This window comes from Hakea prostrata, chromosome 8, assembly GCF_041222555.1.
Source record: "Hakea prostrata isolate BN-2017 chromosome 8, UWA_Hpros_2, whole genome shotgun sequence".
Classification (NCBI taxonomy): domain Eukaryota; kingdom Viridiplantae; phylum Streptophyta; class Magnoliopsida; order Proteales; family Proteaceae; genus Hakea; species Hakea prostrata.
Genome location: NC_142607.1, coordinates 3,746,521 through 3,774,301, shown reverse-complemented (window position 1 = coordinate 3,774,301; position 27,781 = coordinate 3,746,521). Strand labels below are relative to the sequence as shown.

Genomic DNA, 27,781 nt, shown 5'->3' with positions numbered 1-27,781 from the left:
AGATGACTAGTTGGATACATTACGGGCACCACTATCAAACCCACTACCGCAGGTGTTTTACAGGATAAATGGATATCAAATGACTCTCTTATTATGTCATTCCTTTTGAATTCCATGCATCCAAATATTGCCCGGGGTTACCTATTACTTGATACTGCAGCCCAAATCTGGAAGGTTACTACTGAAACATATGGACAGTTGGGGAATGATGCACAAGTTTATGAGCTACGAAAGAAGCTTCATGAGACTACCCAAAAGGAACTAACTGTGGCCCACTATTATGCTGAGTTGCGATCTCTTTGGCAAGAATTGGATCATTATGGGGATTATCACCCCACTAATCCAAATGATGTGGCGACATATAAGAAGTACATTGATAAGATTCGAGTATATGACTTCTTGGCAGGTTTGAACGTGGAGAACAATCAGATCACAGAGTGCAAGTCTTAAGTCGTTCTCCCTTTCCTACACTAGAACAGTCTTATGCTCTTGTTAAGTGTGAGGAAAGTCGTCGATTAGTCATGCTTCATACTCCTATTATGGAGAAATCAACTTTATAGTCTATTCACACTAAATCTGATCCGGATAAGGAGATTGTCAAGTGTGAGCACTGTCACAAACCATATCATACCAAGGAAAATTGTTGGAAACTGCATGGGAAGCCTGCTGATTTTGAGCAAAAAACGAGCACAAAGAAAGGGAAAACCAAAGGCTAATCTTTCTGAGACAATTTCCACCACACCCTCTACAGACGTTGGTTTTTCACAGGAGGAGGTCGCTACTCTGCGACGTATTCTGCAGTCTTCTACTGCCGGTACAGCCTCGTCCACTGCTTCCTCTACTACCCCTACCAACTCCTACCTTGCTACTTCAAAATTTGGTCACGGGGAAGGAGATTGGTCGTGGTAAATGGACTTTATTTGCTCGAGCCGATTGGAGGATCTACTTCTGCTTTGACTACATCTTCTAATCCGGTCCATTCGGTAATATCAGACCTTCATCAGTAGCACTGTAGGCTCGGTCATCCACCTTTCAAATTTTGTCATTTTCTCTAGATTTATTTTCATGATACTTTCATCTTACCATTACAATTTCTTCCTTTCCAAATTTCCCCATTGGGATTTCCTTTATTGTTTTCCCACGTGTAAAGCTACACGTGAGGGGGAGATTGAAGATGTCTACAATTCAATGCCTTTCATGTAGACTTCCTTATGTAGAATTTGATCTTTGTTACCTTTGAAAGTTTGTCCCTTACCTTCGCAATCTTCTACTTTTGAGATCTAACATTGCTATAGAGCTATCTTTTTGACTATGCAGAACTTGATCTCTGTTAACCTTGGAGATTTGCCCCTTAACGTGACATCTTCCCTTCGGAGATCTAGCCTTGCAAAAGATTTGTCGTTTGACCTTTGCAGAACTTGATCTCTATTACCTTTGGAGATTGTCCCTTGGCAAACTTTCCCTTTAAAGATCTAACATTGCTACAAATCAAAAGTTTCACTTTGGCTGTTTTACCCTAGCAATTGTTACCCCAAAAAAATATTTTCCCTCAGATTTGCGCAGAAATTTAGTCTTCTCAACATTTGAAGATTCTACCTTTTTTCTTAGGCGTTCTTCCTTGGAGACATAAAGTTGCAGTAAAGATGAGGACAAAGCAAATGGGTATAAGGCAGACATAATCTATAAGTTTGAAGATCAAATTGCAGATGTTTACCTAGACAGATGTTTTATACTCTTTTGGTCAAGTTGGGCATGTGTGATATCCATGCCTCAACTTGAGGGGGAGTGTTCGATTCTATTAGGAGTCTAATAAGAGTTCGTATAGGAGTCAAATTAGAGTTTTTATTCATGTAAAATTCTATTCCTTGTAATAGTCTACTTTCCACTTAATTATAAATAGAGGGCTTGAGATCATGTATCAATAAGCCATTCTACTACAACTATTTATTTCAACATGAGCCAACTACTGTAGCAGTACCTAAGTTTGTTGAACCACTAGCTGAAACTATAAGAAAAGAGAAAATTTCAAATGAGTGTCCTTATGTTCCTAAGGCCCCTTATTCTAGCCATCTAGTTAATAAGAAGAAAACTGCAATTATTGGGAAAATTTTTGATGTCTTTAAAAAGGTAGAAGTGAATATCCCTCTTTTAAATGCCAAATCCCAGATCCCCGCCTACGCGAAAGTGTTGAAAGATCTATGCATTCATAAAAGAATCAATAGCGTTCTCAAAAAGGCATTCTTAGCAGGTAACATCAGTTCCATAATTACTCAACCTGTAGTAGCCAAGTATAAGGATCCAGCGAGCCCCACCATAGCTTGTGGCATAGGCAATACACACATTGAACATGCTTTACTTGATCTTGGTGCAAGTGTGAATCTTTTGCCTTACCATGTTTATAAGCAACTAGGATTGGGGGGAACTGAAAGCAACTAAAACTACTCTTCAGTTGGCGGATAGGTTAATTAAGATTCCTAAAGGGAATGGTTGAAGATGTTTTATTGAAGGTGGGAGAATTTATTTTTCTAGTTGATTTCATTGTGTTAAATACTAAATCTTTTTCAATCAAATATGAAATCCCAATAATTCTAGGAAGACCATTTTTGGCTACTAGTAATGCATTAATCAATTGTCAAAATAGCCTCTTACGGTTGTCTTTCGGAAATTGAACTGTGGAGTTTAATATGTTTAGGATAGGGAAACAATCACAAACTGAGGAAGAAATCAATATGCTTGAGGAGTCTTTGGATTTTCCTAATGATTTGATTACCGACTTTGAGATTGATTTTGATCATGAATTTCAAGAATGTATAGATATGTTGGAAGATGATAGTTCTGAAGTCTCAAGTTTTCATATACCTTTGAAGCCTATTAAACCCCCATCCATCTCCATCTCCATTCCCAGACCCTCAATAATTGAATCCCCTAAGCTAGAATTGAAAGAGTTGCCTTCTAATTTGCAATATGCTTTATTGGGACAAGATAATACTCATCCTGTCATTGTTGTCTCTAATTTAAATTCTGACCAAGCAGAAGAGTTGATCATACTGTTGAATGATAATAGAGATGCATTGGGTTGGTCTATTACTAATATCAGAGGTCTAAGCTCTTCCATTGTACAACATTCATCTTATGGAGGATGCCAAATATTTTAGAAAGCCTCAACGTATGATGGGTATTTTCTCTTACATGGTGAAGGTTTTTCTTGAAGTCTTTAGGGATGACTTTTTTTATTCATGGTTTTTCTTACGTGGAGTATCTTCCCCATCATACATTGATATTGAAGATAAGACTAAAGCTTCCCATGATAAGCACATCTTGACTGACAGGTATACCCCTCATTTGTCTTCCTTGTTTATCTTTTCATGCATGCATTGAGGACATTGCATTACTTAAGTGTGGGGGGGAATACCTTCTTTGTAAATTTTAACTTTGGCTCTTGGTTAGTGTACATACCATTTCAATTGCTATGATGTGTGAAATGAGAGTGATTTTGGTACCCATCGTGAACACATAAAAAACCTGTTGAGAGGAAGGTAACTTGTACGTATGTTGAGAAGAGAATTTCCTTTAGAAAAATAAGAGGCCCTTAACTTAAGGCGTTGGACTATCTATGGTTTTGTGGGTCCTTGTTCCTTTGGCTAGGAGTTGAGATCAATTTTTTTGTATGGCATGACAAAAGTTAAAAAAGAAGTGAAAAAAAAAGAGTAGAAAGTAAAAGTTGAATTCCTTGGAACTAGACAGGGCACTCCGACTCAAGAATCAAGGTGACTTGATCGAAACTCTTAGGAATGAGATTATTGAAAAGAACTCTCGTATCACTGTCTATGTGGGCATATGCAAAGCAAAGCTACAAAGTAACTTGGGTTTCAGGTGTTTGCTCCACCATGTCATTCAAGCCAATCGTAGTGGAGTAAATTATAGTTCATTACTCAAAAGAAAGAACGAAAAAAAAAAGGGGAGAAATAAATGCAAGTGTCATCAATGCCTTGGTAGAAATGTTTGGTCAAAAATACTTCAAAACCTTAGTCCTTGGTCCTCTTACTCTATTAGTGGTTTTGCTTAAAGGAGAGATGTACTTGAAAGATATAAGGTGAGTCTTTGATTAAGATATATGTTTAGTCTCAAAAATCAATATGGGGTAATAGAGTTCAAATGTGGGGGATCTTAAATCAATGGTGAGGAAAGTTGTCATAGCTATTGATTTTGTTTAAGTACTTACCAATTGTTAGAGTTGAAATTTGCAATGTTTTATTTTGAGCTGAATTGGAATTTTGGATGTATATTCTCTACAAACATCCACGAGACAAAACTTGTCCTCTAGGGGTAACCTAGTGGTTTTAAAGGCTTGTTGCACATGCAAAGTGTAACGGTGATTCCTACGAAAGTGAGTGAGGACTTTATTTTGTTGCATTAGTTTCTTACCTTCATTTGTATTTTCTTTTATTCTTGCTTGAAGACAAGCTTAGTCTAAGTGTGGGGGATTCTGATGAGCACGTTAATGTGTGAAATCTTAGGGCATAAAGCATGCATTTTACACACTTAGAGTGGAGCTACCTTGGGTTTTATGTTGTTTTTGCAGGTTTTATGAATTTTTAGGACTTTAGCGAATATCTGGAGTTTTAGGTATGAAACATGCGATTTTTCATGTCAAAATGTCCGTTCAAATTCTCAAGTGTGGAACTAGGCCTGATTTGGAGCATGATGGGCTAGAGATGCAAATATGGGCCAACTCCAAAATATCTTATAAAATTAGATTATGATTTTTATTTTATTTTATTTTTCTATATTGTAATTGAATGAATGTATAGGCCCACAAGTAGTCAAAGATTAGGATTTTCTATTTTTCTAGAAGATTTCATTTTTTTTAGATTTTATTTATTTCTCTAATTAGTTTTCTCTCTCTCTCTTCCCACTTTCTATTCTTTTCATTATTTTATTTTATTATTTTTCCTTAATTAACCTAAAATCTCTATTCTAAAAAAATATATTTTTTCCCCTTATTTCCTTCTTCCACTTGTTCTCCACATTAATTTCAAACTCTTATATATTTCTTTTAATTTAAATTCTTCAATTACTCTCTCTCTCTCTTTTTATTTCAAACGAATTTTTGCTCTTTCTTTATTTGTTTTTCTTTTTTACTCTTATTATTAGTATTTCTTTGTTTGTAAATTATTCTCCTTCTTCTATAAATATTACCTCCCCTCTTAGGTCTAGTTTGTCTAGTTTACACTTTATTTTCTCTTTAGTTTATTTTAGTCTTGCACTTTCTATTCTCTTTAAGCTTGTTCTAGGTTTTCTCTATTCTTTGAGGGTTCTAATTCTAAATTGAATGTTTTGCAAGAAAGATTGAAGTTGTGTAATTTTTTTTTATTCAAGTGTATTTCCTTTATTTTTATCAATGCAATTTCAAGTTTGAGGATTCGTTTTCTCTCTGGGTCTAGTAATTGCAGATCTAGATTATTCTAGATCTGGTTGAGATCGAATCGTTTGTTCAAGTTTTTTTTTTTTAGATTCAAAGATGCAAGTAAGTAACATTCTTCAATAATCTTCTCTCCCCCCCTCCATTCCCGCTTCTATCTACCCCTTCATATTCTTAATTTAGGATTACTTTCAGCATTTATTTATTGCTCTCCCTTCCCCTGGGTCTTTGATCAAAGATGCCTACCGTTGTGCTTCTCTTTGGTTAAGGTTTCCCATTATTTACTTTCTGCATTTGTTTTTTTTTCTTCTTTCTCTTTAGTATCCGTTCCCCCAATCGGTGGACTGTAAGCTACAGAGAAGGGTCCACGGTCAAAGTCATTATAATTATACTCCCCTCAATCCAAAGCTGACACTCGGATCACTTCCCTTTTGTTTTTATTGTTCGTATTCCTGTCTTTTATTTATGCGTTGGTTGTGTTTGCTTTATTTTTTGTCTCAATTCGATTGCATTAGATGTATAGATTAGGATCGCTTTAATTTCATTAATTAGTTAAAATCTTTTAATCATTGCATTCTCGCATTACTATTAAGGGGTTAAATTTTAAGTGGCATATTTCCCTGAGATCGACCCGTTAGCTACACGATACTGTACGCTTGCGGTTATTTTATTTTGCAAACAAGTTTTTGGCGCCGTTGCCGGGGATCGAACCCGGGTCACTCGTTTGACAAACGGGAATACTTACCACTATACTAAAAAAACTTGTTTGCAAAATAAAATAACCGCAAGCGTCCAAGATCGTGTAGCTAACGGGTCGATCTCAGGGAGATATGCCACTTAAAATTTAACCCCTTAATGGTAATACGAGAGTGCAATGATTCAAAGATTTTAACTAATTAATGAAATTAAAGCGATCATAATCCATACATCTAATGCAATCGAATTGAGACAAAAAATAAAGCAAACACAACCAATGCATAAATAAAAGACAGGAAAAAAATACGAACAATAAATATAAAAAGGAAGTGATCTGAGTGTCAGTTTTGGATCGAGGGAAGGGGAGTATAATTATAATGACTTTGACCGTGGACCCTTTGCCGTAGCTTACAGTCCACCGATCGGGGGAACGGATACTAAAGAGAGAGAAAATGTAGAAAGTAAATAACAAGCAATAAAAGGAAAAGGGAAACCTTAACCAAAGAGAAGCACAACTGTAGGCATTTTTTATCAAAGACCAAGGGGAAGGGAGAGCAATAAATAAATGCTGAAAGTAAATCCTAAATTAAGAATATGGAGGGGTAGATAAAAGCGGGAATGGAGGGGGGAGAGAAGATTATTGAAGAATGTTACTTACTTGCATCTTTGAATCTCAAAAAAAAACTTGAACAAACGATTCGAATCTCAACCAACCCTAACAACCAGATCTAGAATAATCTAGATCTACAATTGCTAAACCCAGAGAGAACGAATCTTCAAACTTGAAATTGCATTGATAAAAATAAAGGAAATACACTTGCATAAAAAAAAATTACACAACTTCAATCTTTCTTGCAAAACACTAAAACCTAAACATTCAATTTAGAATTAGAACCCACAGAGTAATCAAAGAACTAGAGAAAACCTAGAACAAGCTAAAGAGAATAGAAAATGCAAGACTAAAATAAACTAAAGAGAAAATAAAGTGTAAACTAGACCTAAGCGGGGAGGTAATATTTATAGAAGATGGAGAATAATTTACAAACAAGGAAATACTAATAATAATAATAATAATAGTAATAATAATAATAATAATAATAATAACAAGAGTAAAATAGAAAAAAGAAAAAAATAAAGAAAGAGCAAAAATTCGTTTGAAATAAAAAGAGAGAGAGAGAAAGTGAAGAATTTAAACTAAAAAAATATATTTGAGTTTGAAGTTAACGTGGAGAACAAGTGGAAGAAGGAAAGAAAAGTGAAAGAAGGAAATAAGGGGGAAAAATATTTTTTTTTTAGAAAAGTGATTTTAGGTTAATTAAGGAAAAAGAATAAAATAAAATAGTGAAAAGAATAGAAAGTGGGAAGAGAGAGAGAGAAAACTAATTAGAGAAATAAATAAAATCTAAAAAAAATGAAATCTTCTAGAAAATAGAAAATCCTAATCTTTGACTACTTTTGGGCCCATACATTCATTCAATTACAATATAGAAAAATAAAATAAAAATCATAATCTAATTTTATAAGATATTCTGGAGTTGGCCCATATTTGCATCTCTAGCCCATCATGCTCCAAATTAGGCCCAGTTCCACACTTGAGAATTTGAATGGACGTTTTGACATGAAAAATCGCATGTTTCATACCCAAAACTCCAGATATTCACTAAAGTCCTAAAAATTCATAAAACCTGCAAAAACAACATAAAACCCAAGGTAGCTCCACTCTAAGTGTGTAAAATGCATGCTTTATGCCCTAAGATTTCACACATAAATGTGCATATCACTAGCCATTTGATTTGGAGTAAGTAACATCTTCAATGTTGAAGACCTCACTCCTTACCATGACCAGCACACTACTCCTACACCATACCCACCTGCAGTTAGAGAGTCCCTTTTAACATTGACTAGCAAGCCCCTTTTACCCACATTACACCTTCCCCTCCATTATCCCAGTTTACCACCTTACCTGCTAAGATCGAGGATGTGCTAGATGACACAATCATTTCCACCACCCATGGAGGACAGCATGAGTTTTGATTAGAAGGTGTGGACGACTAGAAAGCGATGATTCTTGGATTACATACTAGGAGTTTTAGTGATTGGACCCCGACTTCCTGGAGTACTACTAGAGCTCTCATTCACCGGAGGTGAATTCTTCTGCAAGCAGGGAGAATTGATGGGACATCACACCATGACCGCCCACCACTCATTACTACCAGAGGCAGAGGATGGAATGGGCTATGAATCCTTGATACCCTAAATATCATTTAATAGCGTGTGAATTTTAACCACAAAGCCCAAAGCCTAACTTTGGCTTTTTTTCCCCTATAGCCAAACCGACTCACCCCGTTTGAGTTGGTTCTCTTAAAGATCTTAGAAGAATTGGCCCTCATTTAATTGAGGCTACATCATGAACCCATTACATTCTCCATTGAAGTTGCAAACAATGAGGGATCCTCATTTGCTCAAAATATTCTCTATGAATGGAGCCCTCACTAGCATTTCTGCAAGGTTTTTGGGCGTGACTGACTTAAGTGCTTTTCAGGGCAGCTGTGGTTGCTAAGTGCGAAGTTCTTCAAACTACTTTGGGCACTGTCAAATATGTTTCCAGAAACCACCGGTACAGTGTATACCCTCCTGAACCCCTCCTTTCTATTGGCCCAACCTTAGCTTCATACCTATTAGTATGTTGTATGTCATATAAGGACCACAATCCTAAGGGTCCAAATGACCCTCTCTAGTAGCCAAACCATATGGAAAATGTTCTGCCGCCTCCACCTCTAGTAATAATGAGTGGTGGCGGTCATGGTGTGATGTCCCCATCACTTTAACCCTAGCAAACTGCCTTCATTAGTTATCACTAATGAAGACCGGTCACAAGCAATAGTGAGTCCACAATAGGTTTGAAAACTTCAGTTCCAGCAAAAGTGATAGGTCACTTAATTGGATTAATATTATATCAAATCCTTCGTATTTTAATTAGACTAATTGGTTGTTTTATTTGGATTTATATTATAGATTAGAGCGTTTGGATGTCAAGTCCAAAAAAAGGGTGGTTTAAAACCACATTGCCACATTTTTAAATCAAATCAAAGAACCAGACCCAAATTAAGATGGAGGATTTGATTATGTCCAAATCGAGAGATTTGATTTTGTCCAAACAGAAGGATTTTCGTGAAATGTCTTCATTCAACAAACAAAGATTTCGTTCTCTCTTGCGATCAGACATCTAAGGAAGAATCTAAATTGGAAAGTGACTAAATTAGAAACCACTGCATTGACAAGAAGGATAATGGAAACAATCAAATAGGCAAAGAGGAAGAATGGAAACAATCAAATGGGCAAGCAGAAAGAAAGGAAACAACTGAATTGGGAAGAATTACATTGTTAAAGAGAACAATGGAAATGACAAAATTTGAAAGGATGCAGAATTAGTAGGAAACCTCCATAAGAAGGAAGGCATTTTCGAAGATTAATCATCACAAGCTACAATAAGATAAAGCCACAGTTCTGAGGAAGAAACGGCACGATGTTTTCTATTTCTTTATTCTTCTTTTCCATGTCTAGCTAATTCCATCTTTCGATCAAGATCAATAGAAGTTTGATTTTCGACAATTGTGAGATTTCGGGTAATTAGTTTTCTTTAATTCTCAGGTATTTATACATTTTCCATGTTTATTATGTTATTGGATTAATCCTTAGACAAGAGGCCTATTGTTTGATGATTAATACAATACTTAGTCAATTTGAATAATTATTTATTATTCTCATATAAGTGACAAATAGCATCCTCGAATGGGTAATCAATGCCCTAGAGAGTTTGCTATGAGAATGTATGTCCTATTTTAAATAAACGAGTTTTTTCGGGTTTATTGACTAGAGATTGGGTCTTTCATATTTGATGCGATTAATAGACATAACTCAAAGGACAGATCCGAAGGTTATGTTTATTAATTAGGGAATAACTTAAAGGACGGATCCGAAGGCTATCGAAAAAGTAGGGAAAGATTGGCTGTTAGAGGACTGATCCTCAATGACCATAACCAATCTACCCGAAATTAAAGTTTTTGTTTTTAAGTCAATGATCAATTGAGAGAATCAATACTGAAATTAAATCATGATTGAAAGTTTTTATTATTATGACTTTCTTGTTAACTACTGCATCTGTTTATTTGTATTATTCATTATTTTGTTCTTGATTTAAAACCTGATAGAACCCACGAATCGAATGCAAAACTAATACTATTTAATTGATAGAATAACGATGAACAATGATAAACTGGTTACAATGGCCAGTCACCCGCACAACACATTGCTGCCCCTCAGCCTACGGCTGCCCAAATAGTCACATAAATAATCCTTAACTGCTACTCACATCTAATCCCTATTTATAACCCCTAATCAACCCTAATCTCCCCAAATCTCTTTCATTCAGTAGTGAATATTCTGCAATATTCTGCCTGACCCCAAATCTCTTTTATTCAGTAGTAAATATTTTGCAATATTCTACAAATTATTCACAATATTCTGCTTGTCCCCAAATCCCTCTTATTCAGTAGTAAATATTCTGCAAATCATTCTTTATTCAGCAACCTCCTTCTTAGGACCAGATCTGATTTCTTTCCCTAACTATTGTTCGTCAGATATTTAGCAAATCATTCCTCCTTGAGAACCAATAACCACATAACTCCAAGCAACCCAAATGAAGAAAAACCTTAGAAATTTCAGCTGAATTAAAGAGTACACTAGGAATAGCCATTGGAACTGACTTCAGCTGAACAGCAATAACATATGGACCCATATAAAGCACAACTCCTACTCCCTTGAGTGTTGTGTCAATATATGAATTAAGGACTTGCAGCAGATTAGCAGCACTGGTTGCCATACCGTCATTTGCAGCAATTTCCCCTTTGGCCTCTTTTTTCACCTTCTTTTAAAATCTCTACCAATGCTTCATCGCCATGGTTACTATTTGCAATATCGTCACCCCTTGTCTGGATGGCTCTGAAATTTTCAGAGCATTCTCTGTGATTTCAGCCTTTGCTGCTTTTATTTGTTCCTTTATTGATGGTTCATACATTGTGGTGCCATTAACTTGCTCAAACTTGGTATTTTCTGCTTCTCCTGCTCCTTCAGTCGTTTGCTCGCCACTAAAATCCAATTTCATGGCTTCCTTGAAGGTTGACCAATTGAAGTTCAACCAATTCTTCTAGTAAAGCCATGCTAACGCCTCTCCTTCTAAATATTGCAGTGCCACTCCCAATCTATGTTCATCTTCGATCTAGTGTTCCCAACAAAATAACAAAACTTCAAGAAGCCATTCTTGCACATCCCATTCCCTGAAAAACATGGATAATCCGATTTCCATTGCTTCCCGCATATCAAAACACGCTTGAATACCAATTTGATAAGAACCCACGAATCGAGTGCAAAACTGATATTATATAATTGATAGAATAACGATGAACAATGATAAACTGGTTACAATGGTGCCAGTCACCCCCACTGCACATTGCTGCCCCACAGCCTACGGCTGCCCAAACAGTCACATAAATAATCCTTAACTGCTACTCACATCTTATCCTTATTTATAACCCCTAATCAACCCTAGTCTCCCCAAATCTCTTTCATTCAGTAGTAAATATTCTGAAATATTTTGCCTGTCCCAAAATCTCTCTTATTCAGTAGTAAATATTCTGCAAAGCATTCTTTATTCAGCAACCTCCTTCTTAGGACCAGATCTAATTTATTTCCCTAAATATTGTTCGTCAGATATTCAGCAAATCATTCCTCTCCCAATATAGCATAATACTGTGATCCCAAGGCTCTATCAAAACCCCCCAATTTTTATCAAGGAATAAATCTTCACCAATCTCTGCGAATTCGACCTTACTCACTACTATTACAAATTTAGTTGAGAGAAGGATTATCAATGGGGGATTCGACATCCACCAAATTTTGGGCCGTTGCCGAGGATTGGTTCTTTTAGATTTATTCCTTTTGCTTTATTTATTTATTTATTTTTCCTTAATCTCTTGGTTGTTTGTTTTATGCCTCAATCCACTCGTACGGGTGAACTTCAATTTGATCCTGAGATTGAGAAAACAACCCGTAGATAGAGGAAGGAAACCAAACAACATTTTCAGGAAGTATCATCTTCTTCATCTTCTAATATCGATTAAATTGGATTATTTAGGCTTAAAGAAGAAACCATGGATGCTAATAATATTAATGAAAGGACCTTAAAAGATTTAGCCATGCCAGATTTGAACCAACAACCATTATGCATTTAATATCCAAATATTGAAGTTGCTTTTGAATTAAAATCTGGTTTGATTTATTTACTCCCCACTTTCCGTGGTCTTGCAGGTGAAGATCCTCATAAACATCTCAAGGAGTACCATGTGGTGTGGTGGGTGTCGAATCCACCAAAGATAATCCTTCTCTCAACTAAATTTGTAATAGCAGTGAATAGGGTCGAATCCGCAGAGATTGGTGAAGATTTATTCCTTGATAAAAATTGGGGGGTTTTGAATCAAGAAACTAAATAATGAATAAAACAAATAAACGGATGTAGTAGTTAACAAGAAAATCAAAATAATAAAAACTTTCAATCAAGATTTAATTTCAGTATTGATTCTCTCAATTGATCATTGACTTAAATAACATAATTTTTTATTTCGGGTATATTGGTTATGGTCATTGAGGATCAGTCCTCTAACAACCAATCTTTCCCTACTTTTTTTATAGCCTTCGGATCCGTTCTTTTAAGTTATTCCCTAATTATTAAACATAACATTTGGGTATGTCCTTTAAGTTATGTCTATTAATCGCATCAAATATAAAAGACCCAATCCCTAGTCAATAAACCCAGAAAAGCCTTGTTTATTTAAACAAGACATACATTCATATAGCAAACTCTCTAAGGCATTGATTACCCATTCGAGGATGCTATTTGTCATTTATATGAGAATAATAAATAATTATTCAAATTGACTAAGTATTATATTAATCATCAAACAATAGGCCTCTTGTCTAAGGATTAATCCAATAACATAATAAACATGGAAAATGTATAAATATCTGAGAATTAAAGACAACTAATTACCCGAAGTCTCACAATTGTCGAAAATCAAACTTCTATTAATCATGATCAAAAGATAGAATTAGATAGACATAGAAAAGAAGAATAAAGAAATGAAAATAGAAAACATCGTGCCATTTCTTCCTCAAAATTGTGGCTTTCTCTTATTGTAGCTTATGATGATCAATCTCCAGAAAAAAAAAGTAAACACTTCAACCGGTCTCTAGATTTCAGGAAATTTCAGAACAATAAAAGAAAAACAAGAAACCAAAGAGGGTTCTAACAGAAGTAAACAATTCAATTGGTTATTAGATTTTCAGGAAATTTGAGAACGATAAAATAAGAACCAGAAATCAAAGTGGCTAGGCTAGTCTTTCTCCGACTAGGATCTCTCATCAATGGCATCTCACCATACTCACAAGTCACAGCACAAAACACATAACTATGTTTTTTTCACAATCTAAGCAATCAAATTCACAAAGATGTAGCACCTTATAAAATTACTTAGGAAGACCAAAGCAAATGAAAAAGCCTAGTCCGTTCCTTAACTAATATGACAATGTAACCTTCAACCTTGACTAAAAAACTGACTTAAAACAGGACTCTAACTAAACTAATGGAGTAAAACCTATTTTTCCTACTCTCTACCATATTTTAGGCCCATCATAATGAACTCTTACTGAAGGCTCACCTCCAACTTAACCCAGCCCAAAGCGCATTTCCAATAAAATAAGCCCCTTAAGTGACTTATCTGTATCGATCATTAAAACAAGCCCTGGAAATCAGAAGATAGCCAACACCAACTGAAGAGCAAAACTCCAGCAGGAGTTACAGAAGTGACATATAGAGAGAAAGAAGTAGCAGGTCCAGTGGGGGCAGGGAATAAGTAGACCCTTCAACTACATGGGAAGAATGCAGAAGCATCAGGCGCAGAAGATTGACAAGGGGAGGCAGATCATCTGTAATAGAATGAGAGCAGATAGCAACATGAGCAGTCTGGGTGTCAGGGGTAAAAGTGATTGGAGAGGAGGCAATGGCAACTGAAGCCAAAGAAGGATTCTGAGTCATAGTGCTATCATCTTCGGAAGGACCACGGGTACAAGAACTGATTGTTAGATGTTAATCATGGTCCTTGTAGGATTATCGACTGTCAATAGGGGAGAAGTGTCACACACATGCCCTTGATGAGAACCGAAGATGGATACAACAAAATGGCTATGGGCCCTAGGAGGGTTACAATGCAGGCCAAGGTGGGGTGATCGAAGGTATGAAGCTAAGGTTGGGCCAACAGGAAGGCAGGTTTCAGGAGGGTATACGCTGGACCAGTGGTTTCTGGAAACATAGTTGACAGTTCCCAAGGTAGTCGGAAGAACTTTGCACTCAGCAACCACAACTGCCCTGGAAAGCACTTAAGTTAGTCATGCCCAAAAACCTTGCAAACATGCCAGTGAGGGCTCCATTTGTAGAGAACATCTTGAGCGAGGATCCCTCATTGTCCGCAACTTTGATGGACAACGTAATGGGTTCATGATGTAGCCTCAATTAAATAAGGGCCAATTCTTACAAGATCTTTAAGAGAACCAACTCATACGGGGTGAATAGGTTTGATTTAAGGGGGAAAAAGTTAAAAATTAGGCCTAGGCTTTGTGGTTAAAATTCATACTCTATTCAATGATATTTAGGGTATCAAGGATTCATAGCCCATCCCATGGGAAATATGAGACAAGTTCCTTGAGATGGAAAACTAGGGTCTATTACATGTCTTTCATTTTTTTTTTTTTTTTTTTTTTTTTTTGGGGGCGGTGGGGGGGTGGGGGTGGTTAAAGAATGTGTCTATAAGTGTCAAGATGGGTCGCAACTTGAAGCGGACGCAAGTAATAATGCAGGAATACGATTCTCCAAATTTGGTTAGATTTGGATGGTTAAATTGGAAGATATGGAAATTCTTATTTTGGAAGTTTAAGGAAGTTCGGAAATTCAAGAAAATATTTATATCCTGAAATTGAATGGTTAGAATAAAGGAAAACTAGGATCTAAGGTCACTAGGTTTTTTTTTCCTGGGAAACTGAAATAAAACACAACCAAAAGACTACTGTGCACAAGTAAGTTATGTTCAGCAGAATTTACATCATTACACCAATTAAACTGACAACTATCTTATTTTCGTCATTTGGCCTATATGCTAAATTTTTAGGCCCATAGAATTAGGCCTATGATCACATTGGCATATGAAACAAGGGCCCAACCCCCTTACCCATCAACCAAAGGTTGATTTCAAAGGAAAATTGGTCAATTTGATGTTGGACCTGCATCAATTCATCTGCAGAGGTCCCAATGCGAATTCGAGCAAAAGCAAACCAATCTTTCCATTATTGGTGTACTGATGGAGTCAATATAGTTGTTTTTTGTATGGGAAGCCTCTTTTTTTTGAAAAAAAAAAAAAAAAAAAGCAAGTGAACCCAATGAAGCTACAATGAAGCTACGAATGTTGATTCCATTGATAGAGGAAGATTGGTTTCTGAACAATTTGAAGGCCTCCCCCCAGTGAAGGGGCTATCATTTTCATGCAAGAACTTGAAGTTGAAGAAACCGTTATCCAGGTATGTTTCTTCAATCCCCTGAAGTCTGCATTGCTTAGAAAGGGAGACTAAAAATATCAAATGAGGTCTGCTCCCAGTCTGTTCCCAATGAAGCAGCTCAACAAATAATTGAACCACACACTTGTTTCATGGTCCAGAAGGGCCAGTGAAGTAAAGGGGAATACCTTCAATAGAAGGCACAGGTGGGTTGCTGAAGAGGGTCCTCCAGGTCATTCCTTGATGGGAAGGAGAGGGAGAGGGAAGGGAAGTCAGGATGGAGTCAGGTGGAGGAAAAAGAGAGAAAAAAAAGGAGGAGGGAGATGGGGCCTAAGTGGAGATTGCATCGAGCTAGGGAGGCCAGCCATGCTGGCTGCACTCCTACATCCAGAATATTTACCATGAATGGTTCCATCCAGGAAGTCTGCTGGTTGAAAAGATTATATGCCTCTGACTGATAGCAATCAATGATAACTAAATAAATGTTGCAAAACTCCCAAACAAGATTAGAACAGTTACTATTGTATCACAAATGCAACTACAACCCAAATTTGAAACTAAATGCAGGTAAAAAGCAATATGTAAGCTTTGACAAGATGGTGGAACATTTAAAAGTAAATTATTCAATACATAAGCAGACCTGGCGGCGATGTATTATGGTCGCAAATATATACTCGTATTGCTAACTGCAAAAGAAAAAATTATCCATGATGTAAGCAACATCCCAAACATACTCGTTTAAGTTAGTAGGTAAGAAACTTGTCTTAAGCAACTACAACCAAAGGAAGTTACCATGAGCTAATCCCAAAAAAGATGGGGGGGGGGGGTGTTATTACTTATTACAGTCGTGCACCATAGTAAAAAAATTAAAAAAATCAGTAGTAATGATCCATTTCAGAACACATCTGAGATAAGAATTATCCCTGAAATACTCTAGTTCACAAAGCCACAACAATGTAACATGGTATCCTAAGCAGAATATAGAAATTATGCCTGGAAGATATATCGACTTAATATTTTTAGAGAAGGGTCTGTCTTTAACCAAGAAGGTTACAATCGAAATTCGTGGTGGTACTTTATCTACCCTTAAGCACAACTGATTTTTACTTTCAACATCAGGGTAAATGATGTAATTAACATTTTACAGATTAGTGCCTAGAAGGACCAAGATTGATCATACTTGTGGGTGGAAAGGTACCTCTGCACAGGTGCCAGTGGGAGAACCGCTGGTGAAGAGATGCGGGAAGGGTGAGCCGCCTGACAGCGGGGGAGGCAGTGTAAGCTCAGGACATGGCAGCAAACTCACTGGAACTGGACATGGTGGAGCAGTCACAGCCATTGGTGGCAAAGCAGGATTCATGGCAAGCTGGAACCGCTGGGTGTGAGTAGAGCTGTCTCGGCAGCTCAATGGCCGAGCTGAAATTGCCATCAGTGGTTCACTGTTGGTGTTATTAGTGGGTCTGGGGTTTTGGGTGTGGAAGACGTCATTTCAGTGGAAGGTGGCAATGAAGCCAGTGCAGGTAGAGTGGTTGTTGGCACCTAACTACCCCTTTACTAGATTATAAAGTTCCCCAATGAAAGAAAAAACAAACTGCAAAACCTAACATACCCAACAACCATCAAGAATATTCAAAAAAGGTATACTCGACTACTCAAGGTAATAAACTAAAAAAGTGACTGAAGTTTTCTATTCATGCATGATGCATACCAAATTTTATTGCTTTGTTGCAACTCTAAGATAGTTTCATTCACTGATTAACTGCGTGGCAGAAAGAATGTCCGGTTTGGTAGTACTTCACATCTAACAGTCATTATGGAGGTGGATAGTTTTCAGTAACTTTGAGCTCAGGCATCTGATGCCATTGCCTTTAGGAACTCTTTGCAAGTGTCCTTTTGCTCAAGAAGTTTTGGATTTATAACATAAAAGTTGCAAATAAAACATTAGTGGAAATACCAGATAAAAGGGCAGTGTTCCTCCTGATTAATTGTGAAATAACAAACCTTTACTCAAACCAAAACGACCAAATGCCTCTACCCCCACAGGATGTTGCCACTGAAACAGGGCATCAGCAATGACTCTGTTGTAAGACAAGATTTGGTTGAAGATTTGGGTGTCTTGGGGTGTTAGTAGATATAGTAGATTTACTTTCCTTTATGGTTTTTCCTTATTGAGGGTAGGCAGCTAGGATCTTATATTTTCTTGTAAGATTCCCACACTAAGAAGATTTGATTTGTTCTATATTTGGTAAGTTATTGGTATAAATAAAGCTCCTGCTGTGTCCCTTAGACACAGGTTAAGATTCATTCACTTCTTTTCAACAGACTACCTCCTTATCACCCTGCCAAAGTAGGCATTGGCTGCTCCAACTCTCGAAACAGGGACCTATCCTCTCAAACACATGGTGGTAGATGCTTTCTACTCATCCACTGCCCAGCTTCCCTCTCTCCCTCCAACTCCTCAAGCACAACATGGTTCCCATTCAGCCACTTGACAGCAGAGAGCATATGCTCTCCAATCCATCATTCGCTCTCATGAGATTTACCTGATAAGAGGTGTCTGCAACCATGAGGAAAAATGGAGGAAATGGAGATACTGAAAGAGTAGAAATAGGGAAACCTTCCCACACTCTAGGGGTGATTGGCGTTGAATCAGCAGGAGTTCCATCCATTTCTAAGTCAGCCACCATTGTTGCTGCCATAGTTCCATCTCCTACAAGGAAGAGATAGAAAGACAAGAAGGGAAAAAGAAGAGTGAGGTGGGGGGAGGTTGGGTTGGAAGAGGAAGGAGAAGTATTAAATTTTCACCCTTGTCACTTAAACTTCATTGAATATGTGCAAGGACAACAACAAAGGTCAAAGTAGTTAGTTGTCACCTTTTTGGTTAAAACAAAATTACCAAATGCATTTCAAATATACATACTGAAGAGGACATCACATGTCCCCTCTTTGATCACCACTATCAGCGGCGTAGACAACCACCTCAGAACCTTTCGATCTGGTTCAAAAAGGAATATTGAAGACATTTAGTGGTTGCACACATGTAGAGGGTCACCTGGACCCTTGGGACCATTCTTTTACACCTGTTTTATGTCTTTATGAGCTTATTTTAAGTGTAGAGGTAATCTAGAGATATTATTTGAGCACATAAGGGCATCACTAAGACATAACGAAAATTAGAAACAAAGAAAAGAAGAAAGAACCAATGGCAGCCCTCCCATGGAGTTCCACCATCTCTCTCTCTCTCTCTCACCTTCTCTCCTTTGGTAAGCCTTTCACCTTTATTTTGTACCACAAAATTCTATGTTCCCCTCCCTCTTGCAACAGTGCTTCTATACCGTCAACATAATTTTTTTTCTCTCTCTTTTTCTGTTATTGCCTTGCTGTCCCCTTCTCTTTCTCTTCTCACAGTAAAGTCCTACTGCCTTTGCTTCTACTACTTTGTTGGGACTGAAAGTTTCAAAGCTTTGTTTTGTTAATCTTATTTGATGCCCTGTAGTGTTGGTTTGGTATTTGGGATTAGGTTTTTTTTTTTTTTTTTTGCATTCATTATGTAAAACTTTATTTCCAACTGAACGAAATATTGATCTCTTGAGCTGCTGCTGTACTTCTTGATTATTTTGAATGCGATGCCCCAATCCCCCTTACCTAATTGTGTGGGTTCAGCATACTTGAAGTCTGAATTTTTATCCTTGAGTTCTTTCGTTACTTTGCCAGTTAATTAAATCATAGCTTTGCTTAAGGTAAGTCTACTTTAATTGTTTCTTACTGTTAATTAGTGTGCTGTACCATTCCCTTCCCCCATAAACGCCCTAGTGTCACTAGTTAGCTGCTGATCCTGTTTCCTTAATAGGATATGTTAGTTTCTAGGACTGTTCTACATCACATACCCATTAATAATCCAACATTAACAAACAAGTGGGATGTTGGAGTCTCTAAATTCACTTAATATACTGAATATCAAACCAGTCGGAATATCTTCCAAAAGTTGATTATACAAAAGTAATGTAATGTCTGGGTCTTATAGGTATGATATTTGTCTCAGCAGACTTCATGAAGTCATCCTATCATTGTTGTCAGGACTGCCTAGGAGAACCAAGGCAGTTGAGGGGGCAAAAATTCAGGTGACACCAGCCCAGGCAAGGCCCACTGGACATCTTAGCAACTATACACCCAGTTCACTTCCTGTCCAAAACAATCACTTGTATGGTAGAAGGAACCACTTTATAAATAAAATTAAATAGTTGAAGTCCCATAGAAAAAAAATTCGAGGGAAACTCAAGTTTTGACTAGGTGAATATGGGAAACCTAGGTGGGAAACTAGGAAATTTCGAGGAAACTTAGGACTTTTTTGTGCAAGTTTTAACATGAAGTTTCAACAGGTTTTAAAGAGTATTTTAGGGTGGAACTCTACATTTAAGCTAATTAGAGTATAAAGAACACATTGACTATATGTTGCTAAAAAATCAATGTAGCTATGTCATTTAATGTACATAAAATTAATGTAGAGTTGTCCGAGAAGTACACTATAAACTTAATTACTTAAGTACATAAAATTCAACATATAATTTCTAACTTCAAAACATCAAATACAAAGTAACTGACAATAAAAGGAAAGCACAACTCAATGCCAAGAGGAGTGCCTCGGTAGATCCATCCTATAAGTTTAGTAGTACTGTGCCTATAACATCCCCTCTCCAACCAACGAACATAGAATCCCATGACATTTTATGCCTATGGTTGTCAAGGTAATCGACAACTGTAACTATATAAGTCTAGTAATCAACATGCCTAAGATAACCAGTCTGAGGGAATATGCAATTTAGATAAGGAAGTCCTGATGGAGGGGGTATTTGGGGAAACACAAAAGAAACAAAAAAAATTGAAAATATGGGAAAGCTACAAAACATGCAGGAAAAAATCTTAGGTTTTCCACGAAATTTCTCAGGTTTCCACGAAATTTCCCATGTTTCCCACGAAATTTGGGAATTTTTTTCTTCTCATGAACCAGCTGGTCTAGCTAGGTTGAACCAAGTTTCGATAGGTTTCGAGGTTTCGACAAGTTTCGATAAAATTTCGATAGTTTCGATCGAAACTTGGGATTTTTTTCCGGTCCCCTAGTTTTTCATTTTGAGGTTCCCAAAATGGGAAATTTCGGTGGAAATTTCGCAAGTTTCAATGGAATTTTATTCTATGAGTCGAACCAAGTTCAAAAAAATTGGAAAGCAAATAAAGCCAATCAAATGAGAGTTGGACAACTGCACCAGTGTTTGCTGCCCATCCCAAGCCCAGGTAAAGGAGGACGGGTGGTGCGTCAGGTCAACACCTGCACCGGAAAAAAATCAGCCAAACCATTTTCACGGATTCGACCTTATATGATAAACGTTATGCTAGGGCGTTCCCCAACAAAAGAAGTGACACGCTAAACCATGGCCCGGGTGTAGTGATAAGTGGGCAAGGGTTAGTTAGGGCGTCCCCCATAAGCAATGCATCGCATCGAAGCCTAGATGTGGTGATAAGTAAGCAAGGGTTCTTGTGCCATGGACGAGTGCGGGTAAAGAAGCTAGTTCAGAAACGTAGGATTAAATTGGCATCTTGGAATATAAAATCTTTAACAGGTAAAAGCTTAGAATTGATAGATGTTATGAGGAAAAGAAAGATTAATATAGCTTGCATTCAAGACACTAGATGGAAGGATAAAAAAAAGTTAAAGAGTTGGATGACTTTAAACTTTGGTATACCGGGGATAAAACTAATAAAAATGGAGTAGGTATAATAGTGCAAAAAGATTTTAAGAACGATGTGGTGGATGTTAAACAAATAGGTGATATGATTACTGTTATCAAGCTTGTAATAAAAAAAGAGATCATAATTATAAATAGTGCATATGCACCTCAAATAGGATTGGATGAAAATCTAAAGGCAGAATTTTAAGAAAATATGGATGGATTGTTGCAAGGACTTCGTCAAGGAGAAAAGATTATCATAGGGGGTGCTCTAAATGGACATATTGGGAAAGATCAAAGAGGTTATGAGAGTGAACATGGAATATATGGTTTTGGAGAGAGGAATGAAGAAGGTATCTCAATTTTTTATTTTGCTATTGCTTTTGATCTATGTATTGTAAATACTTACTCCAAAAAGAGAGGAGAATTTAACTGACCTTCAGAAGTGGACATCATAGAAGCTAAACAGATTTCTACCTAACTAGAATGACTGATAGAATGTTGTGCAAGGATTACAAGGTGATACCAAGGGAAAACTAAACCGCACACCATAGACTAGTGATCTTGGCTATGTGCCTAACTCCAAAAATTTATAAAAAATGCAAGGTTAATTGTATTAGGATATAAGATGGTGAAACTTTAAAGGAGAGTGCTTAAATCCTTCACTAATGAAGTAGTCAAACAAGGAAAATGGGATTTTGAGGAGGACACGTCTGCGATGTAGAATAAGATGGCTACGTGTATCAAGAAGGTGGCTAAAGATGTCACAGGTGAATCAAAAGGAAAGCTCCATTTTCATAGAAAAACTTGGTGGTGGGATAGTGAGCTTCAAGCAACCACCAGGGATAAGAAAGCCAATTTAAGACATGGCAAATGACTAAGGATGTTGAGGATCTTCAAAGGTAGAGGTTGGCTAAAAATGAAGCCAATAAAATTACTCGAAAAACAAGAGAGAAGAAATATGAAGAACTATACGATAAGTTGGGCACGAAAGAGGTGGAAAAATATATTTATAAGACAGCTAAAATAAGGGATAGGAAGAGTAGAGATCTTGACCGTGTTAAATGCATTAAAAGTGAAAATGGTAAGTACCTAGTACGTGATGAGGACATTAAGAAGAGCTGAAAAATCTATTTCTCTAGTCTTCTAAACAATAATACTTCAGGGATCTGTGCTTTGGACGATTACACCACTCACCAAGGCACCAATCTTCGAACATATATATACGAAGAATTTCAATGTCCAAAGTAAAAGAAGCACTAAAGATGATGAAAATAGACAAGGTCTTGATGAAATCCCAATAGGTATGGAAAAGCTTAGGAACCTACAGGCTAGCTTAATTGACTAAGTTGTTTAATAAGACTATGAACACAGGAATCCAGATGAATGGAAGAGAAGCATCGTGGTTAAAATTTACAAAAATAAAAGAGAAATTCAAAGCTGTAATAATTATTGAGGCATTAAACTGATGAGCCATACTGTGAAATTATGGAGAAGAATAATTGAAACCCATTTGAGACACTTGACCACAATTACGGATAACTAATTTGGGTTTACGCCAAGAAGATCTACAATGAAGGTTATTTATCTAACAATGAGACTTATGGAACGGTATGGAGAGTGTAGGAAATACCTTCATATGGAATTTATTGACCTAGAAAAAGCTTATGATAGAGTTCCAACAATGTTAATTTGGCAAGTACTAGAGAAAAGAAGTGTTGCAAATAAATATGTGGACATAGTTAAGGATAAGTATGATGGTTTAGTAACAAGTGTAAGAACAAAGGGAGGGCAAAGTTATGAATTCCCAATTACTATGGGCTATATCAAAAGCAGCTTTAAGCCCATATTTATTTGCACTTATAATGGATGAATTAACCAAACACATTGAAAATGAGGTTCCTTGGTGTACGCTTTTTGCTGATGATATTGTGTTGATAGATAAGACTCAAGTAGGGATTAATACCAAGTTAAGAGTTATGGAGATAAACTTTGGAATCAAAGGCTTTAAACTAAGTAGAACGAAGACAAATACTTAGTTTGTAACTTTGGTTATGATCGGGCAAACAATGAGGTGGTGAAACTTGATGATAAGGAGATTCCTCAGAATGATTGTTTTAGATACATTGGTTCGATCATACATAAAAATGTGATATAGAGGATGATGTTTCCCGAATAATTAAAATAGGGTGTATGAATGGAGAGGTGCATCCGGGCTTGTGCGATCAATATATTCCTTTAAAGCTTAGAGGAAAATTTTATAGAACCATCGTTTGACCAGTATGTATGGTGCATGAGTGTTCAGCTGTTAAAAAGAATCATATAGATAAATTTGGTGTAGCAAAAACAAGGTTACTAAGATGGATGAGTAGCACAACTATGAAGGATAAGATAAAAAATGATCATATTAGATTTGATCTGGGGGTACCTCCAATAAGTGATAAGCTACAAGTCGTTTGAGCTGGCACGGCCACATTCAACGGAGGCATATAAATGCCCCTCTTTGGATAAGTTATATAATCCAAATTGAAGGAATTAGAAGAGCTAGGGGCAGACTTAAGATAACATTAAAAAAAAGTGGTGAGAAATTATATGATTAGCTTAGGCCTTGTATCTAACATGGCCTCAAATTGAGCTGATTGGAAGGGCAAGAATCCATGTAGCATTAGTTGGAACAAGGCTACTTCTTCTTCTTCTTCTTCTTGTAAATGAGAGTTTGTACCTTCCGTATGGTCAGCCGAAATACATACAGGTTGGAGGGAATTGACAGCACCATGAGAAGTTGCATCATGGTAAGCAACACTTACACAGGATCATAAGGGACTTGCAGAAATTTAATCGGAAACCACACGGACACAAAAAGAAGAAAAAAGAGGGGTGTTGTGAGTGAAGAAAAACAGATAGCGCAAGTGAAGCATTCGCTAATATGTGTCTGGAAGTATGCAACAAAAAGCAGTCTTAAACTCTTTAACTGAAAAAACCTAGCAACAATCAGACCAATAAATACAACCAACGATATTACATTCTAAATTACGATTTTTGACTTAACATCACGATCATGAAGATAGTGTCACTCTCTACATTCCCAACATGGATCTTTGTTTTGAAATTGTAAAGGTAGGGACAATAACAAGAAGATGAAGAGGCAATGTGCTGAAGGTAACTACAAGTCCAAAAATTAAGAAGACATGAAGTTATAAAATCATCGGATCTTAAACAATAACGACAATGGAATTTTTAGCCGAACGAAGAGCATAGTCAATCAAGAAGAATGAAAATTTCAGAGAAAAATTGAACAAAAAAACACAAGAAGAAGAGCGACGCAGAAAGATAAATGGAGAGTACCGGATTAGAAGGAACGACGGTGGAAGGTAGTATGCCGCGAGAGGGAAGATCGAGTAGAAGCCTTGAAGCTCCCTCTGCCCCAGCCATAGAACTCGAATTGGAGGGAGATGTAGCAGACTCGCCTTCCATAAGGTTCGAATTCAAGCCCCCAAAGTTCTGAGTTCTATTTTTAATTTTTTTATTGGTGAAACACAGAGTTCTGAGTTCACGCACCACCGTCTAGGGTCTCCAGGCGCCTACCGAGCAGGGTTTTAGTCTAGTCTAGGGTGTCTAATGGTACCGTAACGTATCTGGTATTTGCTACGGTACATTTACTCTAAAGGGCCTCTACGGCTCTACCACCAGGTTTAAAGTATTGGTGGCAAATATCGTATCGATCAAGTGATTTTGAGAGACATACCGTCTTATATCATGTATCAAGTCTTATATCATACTGGCTAGTGTATTGTAGTTCTCCACAAAAAAAAAAAAGTATTTTGTCAATACAAGGTTGGTAGAGTGGTAAGATTTATATTTCTCAATAGAGAGGTCTCAATAGAGAGGTCATGAGTTCGACCCTTGCGGATGACAAGCATCCCTTTGAGGATGTAATCAAGGTGCGCGCAAGCTGAACCAAATGAACCTCAGATAACCCAAAAAAAAAAAAGGTATTTTAGTGCAATCTAATAGAGAGACGTATAAAAATATATCATATCGATTGTATCCAATATAGATATGTATAACATTTCGTGTAATTACACCTTACTTGACCATATTAATTTCACGTATAAAAATATATCATATCGATTGTATCCAATATAGATATGTATAACATTTCGTGTAATATTTTAAACCTTACTTAACCTTATTAATTTCTTATCTAGATTTATCCGGTACACATTTATATTAGTTTTTTTGGTATTCATATTGATTCAATTTTATTAATTTATTCACATGCAATTTATTTGATAGAAAATAACTGATATCACAATTTTATTTTTTTCCCTGAGGTTCATCTGAGCCAGTTTACATCATTTTGACTACTTCTTCGAGATAATTCTAATATATAATTTAAGCACACCACCAACGAAAGTTGAACTCGTGATCTCTCCACTTTATATTTATTTTTTTGTAGCATAATCTTTATACTAAAATGTGTTGGTTGTAGTCAATTGAGGTTCACGACTACATAATGATTCTCCATTGTTTGAGAATTTCCTTGTCATTCATGATATTCAAAAGTTAAAAATGTACTTTAAATATTGTGTTATTTCTTGTATTTGAATATCTTTCAGGTTATAGAAATCAATAGTTACGACGATTATCTAGCTGGGTTGATGCTTAGTTGGTCAAGAGATTTATTTTCGTACTCATTCCATTCCTGGTCGACTTGCCAAATTTGCCTGCGAAAATCAATTAGAAAGGCACTCTACATAGTGTAATAATTTTTTTTTACTCAAATAGATTGGGTAATTTTGGTAGAATGAACTGGTCATGCTAGACCCAACATAAAATAAAATAAAATAAAATAAAATAAAACTAATTTAGCCCAGCCAACATATCAATCTAAAGAAGTTCCTCTAATTTCGAAAGTGGCTTTTGTTAGATTTTCCGGATTTCCATTTTATCACATAACATCCTTTGCACACCAATCAGCTACTTGGTTTCCTTCTCATAATAAGGATGAAAAAAGCAAGATCGCCTAATGCAAGTCGGATTCCATTTCTATAGGCCATGCCCCTATATTGAAAGCAATGTCGAATATTTCCTTCAATGCCAAAAGTTCAGCTTCTAAAACTTCATTACACCACACGTTTTTTGTGAATCCATCTCGGAAAGTTTAATTATGTTATCTAATAACTACTCCCACTTAAGCAATTTGACTTTGTTTGATAATGGAGGTGTTAGTATTGCATTTAAACCAACCCTTTGGTGGTTTAGATCAATTACACTTTTTTGTAATACTTGATGGTTTTTGTATTTTTGCATTGCAAGATTCTCATGTTTCCTTTACTATGGTGAAGTAATCATCAATTATTAATTTCTCATTTCTAGGTCAGACATAATCGATATTATGCACATCTTTATTCCTCCAGTTTCACATAAAATAAATCACACACACAAATTTTTCTGGCCATCATAAATACCATTAAGAAGCTTATCTACAAATGTTAAGTTCATACCAAGAGGTTCGATCACAAATATAAAATGAATTTCAATAAGTCAGGTGGACTAGCTGATTCCATATACCGGTAGCAAAATCACAGTTTTGGAAGACATGCATATTGTCTTCTACCCCTAGCATTACAAAAATTGCACTCATCTTAACCGTGGAGTTTCAAATATTTTTTATAAGCATTCGTTAAAAGGCAATCTTTGCTTGCAAACCAGGCAAACTAACACAATTTACTCGGTAGTTTTAGTTTCCAAATCATGTCTCAGAAGGCTGTTGTGAACGAATTAGGAACCAAAATTATTAATTCATTTTGAAATAGTTTCATAAGTTGTGCAAATAGTGAATCATCCATCTGGAGAATTCTTCTATATGAACTTGTCACTACCATTATCTTCTTAAGGGGGACATATGCTTTAATCTGTTGACGGATATTATCAGGCAGAAAATTATTAAGTTTGTCATTCTACAATCTCTCACTGGTTTGCACATAAGATTGTATATTCTTTTGTAATTAATCAATTGGAATTATTTTTAAAAATAGAATCTATTTGAGTAAATAAAAAAAAAAAAAAAAATAAAAAAACTAATTATGAAATACAGAGAGTATATTTGGAGATAAACATGGAACTTTTTTTCCTTAGGAGCTTGGTAGCTTCTTCTTCAATTATTTTGACCATGTGGTGGATTGCATAAATTTTTTATTGGATCAAAACACTATACCCTTACCTCATTGAAAACACTACAAACCAGTTTAAACCTCCCATGTTTTGTTGAAAGGTAAAC

General features: G+C 36.4%; 1 protein-coding gene across 1 annotated transcript in view; it reads right to left on the bottom strand.

Moving 5' to 3' along the window:
* The window catches only part of LOC149006340 (SAP domain-containing protein), a 32,871-nt gene extending 7,810 nt beyond the window's left edge, over positions 1–25,061 (bottom strand). Inside the window, exons 1-2 of the mRNA XM_089167415.1 lie at positions 24,844–25,061; positions 16,416–16,461 (exon numbers count right to left, since the gene is read on the bottom strand). Of these exons, the coding sequence (XP_089023541.1) occupies positions 16,416–16,461; positions 24,844–24,972 (175 nt within the window). The 5' untranslated portion in view covers positions 24,973–25,061. The remainder of the gene's footprint in view (positions 1–16,415; positions 16,462–24,843) is intronic.
* Positions 25,062–27,781: the final 2,720 nt, after the last annotated feature.